Genomic DNA, 7,796 nt, shown 5'->3' with positions numbered 1-7,796 from the left:
GCTTTAAGGCCCAGGAAAGGCCTAAGCAAAACTCTTGGTGGGATTTTGTTACATTCCAGCCTTTATATGAGGGCACTGGCTTTTTAAGCTTTTAATATTTAATTTAACCACTTAGTGAGTACTAAAACAGTTGTTATGGAGGCTTGGATTAGTGAGACCTGGCCTGCCACAAAAGGGGATAAGTTGTGACTAGGTGAGCACCTGTGGGAAGCGTCCTCTGCAGCTGCCATCTGGATGCTACATGAGGTCATTATCAGGGCACCGCTACTGGTCTACCACGTTGTATGACTCTGAGACACTCACATGAATCTTTCATTAGAAGAAACTTCAACTAGGTTCCAGAGCATTTTTTTTTTAAGATAAAGCAATGCAGTATTTGAAATGAGTAAGTAGTATTCCAGTTTCATGGTGTTCTGTAAGCTAGCAGCTGCATTTGCAATGTGGAGACCTGGGGAGGAGGAGCATCTGCAAGCAGATAATTACTGTGAACTGGACTCTTAAGACCAAATACCCTACTTCCCACTTCCCTGGGGTAATTCTTGTAAAAATGTAGGAAACATTCTAGGCTTCTTGAGGGCTGTGCTTCAAATCTTTTTTGGAGAACAGTGGATCATATGTAAATAGAATGAATCTAAAAATTGAATCAATCAAGCATTAAAAGGTTTCCCCCAATGGATAGTTCCAAAGAAAGAATTTAATACGTACAGATAAAGTGTTGGAAAAGATGACAATGCAAAGCGGGAGCAATGAGGCAAACTTACTGATAGTCACAGCTGAAATCTCCCACTGCCCTAAGGTTTGAGGAAAAACGGAAGGATTTGTGTGAGCCTGGGAGCAGCACTGGCTGGCAGAAGCTAAACTTGCGGCGGGACTGCCAAGTGAGAGCAGAAGACAGAAAAGCAGGGGCTTTGCTGAGTGGGAAGAGCCACTGCTGGAGAAGAGAGGGAGTCGGGGAGAAATACACACTGCCCTCCCTTCTTCAGTCTTCCATTCTCCTAGGAGACACTTACATTGACCAAAACTAGCCAGAAGTCAGGAAGCCTAGAAAATGTAGTTTGCATTTAATAGTTCCTATTTTACTCAGCAAAGCAGAAAAAAACAAGGAACAGATTTGAGCACAAAGAGACAAATAATAGGCCCAAATGTTAAACAAAACATTGCTTGGTCTCATACGTTAAAACTAAGTAACCAAGTTTAAGTCACTGGTCATAGGGCTGGTAATTTTGACCTTTATTTTGTGAAGCTGGATTTTATTTCACAAGGCAAAAGTTATACAGTCAACCATTTATGTACATTCTGTGTTGAACATTTTAAGTTAATCTCTAACCATTTTCTTTCACAGGTAAATACATCATACGTACTAGAATCAATGAATGACAGTAGACAAACCAAGAAACAATGTGAATATAAAAAGAATGTATTTGATAGAGTTATTACTCCATTAACATAGTTAGTACATACAGATGGATACACAGAACATGACAGCAATGTACACACCAGTTACTGGATCCTAGCTATGGCTCTGAAGAACTGACAGCCTCTTGAGCCTCAATATTTTCAAATATAAATAGGAGCAATAAAACCTACCTCATAAGGTAATCATGAGTCATATGAGAGAAGTATGGAAAATATTTCATAAATTATAAGGTACTCTACAAATACATAGTAGTGGTATCTGACTGAGCAGATACTAGGTACACATTTTTTTTAAAGGTCATCTCCTATAATCCCAGCACTTTGGGAGGCCGAGGCGGGCAGATCAACTGAGGTCAGGAGATCGAGACCAGCCTTGCCAACATGGTGAAACCCCGTCTCTAGTAAAAATAGAAAAATTAGCAGGGCATGGCAGCATGAGCCTATAGTTCCAGCTACTTGGGAGGTTGAAGCAGGAGAATCGCTTGAACCCGGGAGGTAGAGGTTGCAGTGAGCCAAGATCGAGCCACTGCACTCCAGCCTGGGTGACAGAGTGAGACTCCATCTCAAAAAAAAAAAAAAAAAAAAGAAAGTCATCTTTGAAAAATAAGCAATAAAATGAAAATAAAACAAAGAGAGAAAGAAATGAGACTGATTCTGAGACTCACTCACTGTGTGATTTGGATAAACCACATAACTTCTCTTGAACTTCTTTGAATATCCAGGCCTGCTTCTATGGCCATAAGTGTGCTGGTCTGGTTTGTCAGATCCTCTGTCTGCAGCAGAGAAAGTTCAGCCTGCAGCTTCCATCGGGTTTCTCATTCTCCAAGCACTCCTTCCTGCATTTTCCCCGACCCAGCTTGCACGACTCACAGACAGCAAACTTACCTGTGCCAAGAAACAGCTGCTGAGGGAGCTTTCCAGAAAATGTCTAGAAATGGGGAAGAGGTCAAAAACCACCAAAAAGAAGGGAGAGTTCGTATGTATGATTACAAAGAATATTTTCAAGAACGAGCCCAGAGTTTTCAAAAAGAGGTCCTGCCTTTTGCAGTAGGGAGTTGGGGAGAGTTAGTTTTTAAGCAACAGATCATCACAATTCCTACTATCTGTTTATAATCTTGCAGGGATCAAAAGTAAATGACAGGCAGACAAAGAGACATACGTATTACAGAACTATAAAAATACATACCTGATATGACTGTGAAGTTTGCTAGACAAAAATGGGAGGGGTATATTGCGGTTTTGAAAAGCTCCTTGAAGATGAAGTTAAGAAACTTAGGTTCAACTCTTGTTTGGGCTTAGTAATCGCCAGGTTCTTAAGGTCCGCATTCTCATTTGTCCAGTGGCCATTCTAGAAGCACCTGACTACATTTTTAAATCAGTTTAGGGATCAAATGGAATATTATATGCAAATTTTTTTATAATAATACCTACCACATAGGAGTGTTTTGAGGATTACATGACAAACTCCGTGAAAAGTTTTTAACAGGATGCTTAGTACAGAGCAAACACTCAAGTACTAATAGCAACCTTAATATTTATTACTTTGAAATTCTGTCTAAAACCTTTTCAACTTTGTCTACAATATTTCTTTTAGTTTTGTTTACAACGTGCTCTCTTTCTGTGTAAGATGACTTCAAAGAAAAAGAAAAGATCTGGGGGCTATTCGTTATGAATAGCTTTTCTGCAATGGTGCTGAGTTTTCATTGAAGCAACCTCACTCTTTAATTTGAGCTTCCATCAACTAACCTCATGCATTTGTGACATATATTATTACCAGACTTAGAAGCAGAGCTTGCAAGAGATGGGCAGGCATGTTCACAGAGCAGTGCTAATTGGCTGGTACAAGACTAAATCTAAGAACTTGGTTTAGTGAACACCAACAGCTAGTGGGAAAAGCCACTGAGTCCAAATCTCTATGGCCAAATTACAGTCCAGTCACAAAGATATTTTTCTATGAAATCAAATATATCCAAATATTATACTTGGAACAAGAAAAAGAGAAGAAGACAAGTTAGTGAACTGGTTTTTCAGACAATTCTGTTTCCACCACTATCTCTGTCCCCTCTTTGTCTCCAGACATCAGAGAGAGCTGACAGAGCCAGAGTTCCTGAGAGAAAAAATAATTATATAGAAGATATTTAACTTACCTGATGGAAATGGTTCGGAAAAATCAAGTCCTGCCTGGCACCCTAAATTCAAAACAAAATACATTTTGAAAATTAAAATCAACACAGGAATTAACACTGTATAAAACATTCCCAACTCCACGTGTGACATGGTATATCAGGAGACAATAGATCACAGAGTTGCAATCTTTATTCTATTTCTCAAGGCCAGCATTCCAGGTAACCAGCAAAAACAAATTACAAAAAATATATACTATATGCAGTTTGCTCTTAGAAAATGTCACTGTAGGTCTAAGAAATTCCCATGACAGGCACCATGAGAGCTTGACCATTAAGGTCAAACATGGAAGAATCATCAGGCTTTATAATCTGCCCAATCAAAATCCCATCCATTTTTATTTACCTGATGGCTGTTGAACCAAAATGAAGAACATGGCAAATACAAAATAAAATGTCCTCCTGATCAGGGCCATCTTTTAGGGAAGACTCTTCAGAATAGAGATTGGGATTTCCTTGAGAAGACCCAAATGAGAGGCTCATTTTTATTTAAAAGTAATGGGGAGATGCTCTTGATCAGTGAAGCGAATCAACAAAAGCACAATTATATGCTCCATTTCCCAGGATCAAGGGATGATATCATGGATAATAACCCTTGGCATCCAGAAAGCCTTTTATTTTGGGGAGTCTAACTGGTGTAGTGGAAAGAACACCAGGCTAGAGGTTGAAAGAGCAGGGGCCACGCTAGTTTCCACCATACTAATGCAGGGGCCAGAAGCTAGTGACTCCTTTCATCTCTTCCAGCTTCTGTTTTCTGGGAGAAGATAAGAACCCACTCACAAATTCTGCTTGCCTCTCAAGGTTTTGTAAGAATCTAGTATGATTATAACGCAAAAGCGTTTTGAACATGTGGAATGCTTAGAAGGAGGCCTGGTACCATGTAAGAACTCAATAAATGTGAACTCTCACTTTTCTAGCTTTCATTTTTATTGTCTACAAGTATCACAGGGAGAAAAGGAGGGGTAGCAATCATTTTGTCAAGTTAGTTCTGAGTCCCCTTTCCTGTAAGATACCACTTCACACACCAAAGCCATAATTACTGCATATTTTAAATTCATTAAGGAAATGGGTATTGGCCCAGATGGGTGGCTTATGTCTATTATCATAGCTTTTGGGGAGGCTAAGGCAGGTGGATTGCTTGAGACCAGGAGTTCTGAGACCAGCCAGAGCAACACAGTGAGACCTTGTCTCCACAAAAATAAATAAATAAATAAATAAATGTTTTTAATTTGCTAGGCACAGTGGTATGTACCTGCAGTCACAGCTACTTGGGAGGCTGATGTGGGAGGATCGCCTGAGCCAGCAGTTTTAGGCTGCAGTGAGCCATAAGCATGCCACTACACTCCAGCCTGGGCAACGGAGCGAGATCCTGTTTCAAAACAACAACAACAACAACAACAACAAACACCAAAAAAACACACAAAAAAAGTGGAATGAAAAGCAAGATTTATACCATCTTCCCCTCAAATAAGTTCTGCTTATTCCTACCCTGTTGCCTATATTTACATGATGTTCTGTTCTTCATTTCTGTAATGTAAAGTAAAAAAATTTTAAAATATAGACTACAAAGTATACGACTTACGAAGTATATGACCTTGGATAGGTTGCTTAATTTGATGAACCTCAAGTTTCCTAACCCTTAAAATGAAGATATAATTATGGTACTTAGTCACAGAGCATTTAAGAGGCTTGCTGAGATAAGGTATATAAAGTACTTAGCAGAGTTCCTGGCTACTATCACTAGTACTACCTGCACATTTCTCTCTATTCAGCCTTGAACCTAAGTTTTCTGTAAACTTTTTTTCAAGTTCATTAATTCACTATGAACCTTTTCTGACCTATGCAGGAAGGCACTCATTTTTATGTTGCTACTGTGACTTGCAAACAATTCAGATTCAGAATCCAAGCTAATGCCTGTATACATAGGGGATAGGGCTGAATCTCCGGGCTTTCAGCTTTTAGGCATTTTGTATAGCCTGCATCAGGACCAACCTCCTAGGTAAATGCCCAGTGCAGTCACAGCTCTCTGCCTCAACTTGGGGTTTAATGCTCTGCAGTCACTGTTTTGAAAGTCTTAATAACTTTACCTTTGAATATATGCATTGTAAATAAGTCTGATGGGACAGTGGAGCATGCTCTGAGACTTTGGAAGCATGGCTTATGTGCACTCCAGACTACCTTTCCCTTTTCACCTTCCTGGGAGTATTCTTAGCCACTCGTCCCTCACTTTTGGCACCCTGGGCCCCACCTGGCCTCCCCCTTACTATCCCCTTCCAGCAACCATCCACCTCACAGTGACCTGGTTGTGAATATACAAAGGACTGAAGTTGAGTGTCTAAGCCCTGAGTGTCTAGGGCAAGGCATGATGGTTACCAGCCCCTTGCTGTGCCAACGGTGCCATGATACAGGTGGGCAGCATGGCAGGACCCAGCACAAAAAGCGTGCAGCATACAGCAAGATTCACATTTTTATAACAAATATATGCTTAGGTCAAGCCCCTTGCCAAGTTTGCAAAGCTCAAAAAGACTGAATCTGGAATTCAGATTCCACCCCACTATGGTTCATCAGCTCTTAACTGAAGCATTGAGATATTGTATAATTACTCTCATTTTACATATGAGTAAACCAAAAGCTGTTCAGGAGCACAGCTAGGATTAGAAACCAAACTGCTGGACTCCAGATTTTTTTACTTTTTCTGTGTCTGCCTTACTCTGTCCTCCCTTCATCCCCACTTTCCTTCTTGAAAACTTTCCAGAATCAGAAAAAATGATAAGCTGTAGACTGCGTGACACCCACTGAGGTTGGCTGGGCTCTGCGCAGCAGAGCATGGAAATCCTCTCGTTTCTGATAAGCCTCACTGATCAAGATGTTACTTGGTCTGGAGAAATGTATAAATGTGGATGTTTGCTGCTCTTTCCTCACGGACACGGCGCTGATCTCTCAAGACGCTCCCAGTCATGAGGACTTTCCTCTTTCTCTTTGCTGTGCTCTTCTTTTTGACCCCAGGTAAAATGGGCATCTTTACAGGGAAGGTGATCGGAGGTGGTGTCCCAGAGAGAGGGTCCCCTTCAGTGAACGCCTGGGTGTGATCAACCCATCTACTACAAGAAGTGATATCCCCCAATGCCTCTTCTGTAATTCCTTTGCATTTTACATTCTCATCTAGGAGGGGCTGTCACAGGTTTGAAAGAATAAAGGAAGGCCAGGAAAGATGTCTTTTGGCATCCAGTCTCATGCCACTAACAAAAACAAAAATTGAAAAAAAATTAAAAACAAGGATAGCAGTCTATGAACCTTTTAAAATATAGTTACGGTAGAGATTGAGACAGGTAAGGAGGAGAGAGAGGTAAGGATCTGAGCTTAGAGACACCTATGCATCCATGCCAGTCATGGCAACAGGTAAAGCAGCATAACTTGGACTGCCATTTCTTAATCACATGTCATCAAGCCACGTACTGTGATGAGAGTTTCACATAAAATGCATCTAGTCTTCCAGTGCCAGTGCCTTTAAGGAAAACTCTGTCCTATCTCTAATTTAATGGCAGTTAGAGAAAATCTTTTTGGGTTTGAAGGTCCATTTTACAAATTTTATTACAGATGCAGAAATTGTGCCTCAGATGGGTTGCTTCTCAGAGTCATATAGATAACCAAAACAAAGCCAGGGTAGGAGCCCAACTGTCCTGCCACAGTAAGAGGCATTAAAGACGCCCTTCCCATATCAAAACTCCCTTCACTTTCTCCTGCTCCCGGGAATCTCCAATGGCTCCAATTGTATCCTCTCCAAAATTAAGGTGTGAGACTAGGCTCATGTGAGCCACCAGAGAGCTAAAGAAAGGGATTCTCAGAACCCACAGTAAGTCCCAATTTGTGCCAGATGCCAGTGATATACGATCCCATGTGTAATGCTCAACTTTTCACATCAGCTGCTCATAGCTCTGGTCTGTTTTGTGACAAGTCTGTGAGAGGAGATTCTGTGTCAGGACACGAGGATATAGGACCCACAGTGACCTATGCTGTATTCAGGCCACTGGCTTTGATGTGCATGTTGGAAACTGGCCAGAGGTATCTTTTTCAGATCACTCATACTTATTATATAATTAGTCAAAAAAAGATGTTTATATACTATAAAATTATCTATTAGATAATACTATAATTATAAAATTATAGATAATTATTTACTATAATTATTATATAATT

At 40.4% G+C, this 7,796-nt stretch overlaps 2 protein-coding genes across 2 annotated transcripts in view; one reads left to right on the top strand and one right to left on the bottom strand.

The window, feature by feature from the left end:
- Positions 1-2,134: 2,134 nt before the first annotated feature.
- On the bottom strand, positions 2,135-4,067 carry LOC108539837 (beta-defensin 105). The gene is made up of 3 exons (XM_017888777.1): positions 3,946-4,067; positions 3,564-3,605; positions 2,135-2,301 (listed from the first exon to the last, which is right to left on the bottom strand). The coding sequence occupies exons 1-3, from the start codon at positions 4,013-4,015 to the stop codon at positions 2,177-2,179; spliced, it is 237 nt and encodes a 78-aa protein (XP_017744266.1). The 5' UTR covers positions 4,016-4,067; the 3' UTR covers positions 2,135-2,176.
- Positions 4,068-6,544: 2,477 nt separating this feature from the next.
- LOC108539832 (beta-defensin 106) overlaps positions 6,545-7,796 on the top strand; it is a 3,501-nt gene continuing 2,249 nt past the window's right edge. Inside the window, exon 1 of the mRNA XM_017888769.1 lies at positions 6,545-6,605. Within this exon, the coding sequence (XP_017744258.1) occupies positions 6,557-6,605 (49 nt within the window). The 5' untranslated portion in view covers positions 6,545-6,556. The remainder of the gene's footprint in view (positions 6,606-7,796) is intronic.

Source organism: Rhinopithecus bieti, unplaced genomic scaffold, assembly GCF_001698545.2.
Source record: "Rhinopithecus bieti isolate Rb0 unplaced genomic scaffold, ASM169854v2 scaffold_2113, whole genome shotgun sequence".
In the NCBI taxonomy this organism is placed as follows: Eukaryota; Metazoa; Chordata; class Mammalia; order Primates; family Cercopithecidae; genus Rhinopithecus; species Rhinopithecus bieti.
This window is presented reverse-complemented; position numbering and strand designations above follow the sequence as displayed.

What these genes read in the sequence shown, in the direction of transcription:
- LOC108539837 (XM_017888777.1), bottom strand. Translation starts at nt 4,015, where the DNA reads ATGGCCCTGATCAGGAGGACATTTTATTTTGTATTTGCCATGTTCTTC. An exon ending in TTTGGTTCAACAGCCATCAG is followed by an intron (nt 3,606 to 3,945) that starts GTAAATAAAAAT and finishes TTTTGAATTTAG; the next exon opens with GGTGCCAGGCAGGACTTGAT. An exon ending in TTCCGAACCATTTCCATCAG is followed by an intron (nt 2,302 to 3,563) that starts GTAAGTTAAATA and finishes TTCTTGGCACAG; the next exon opens with GTAAGTTTGCTGTCTGTGAG.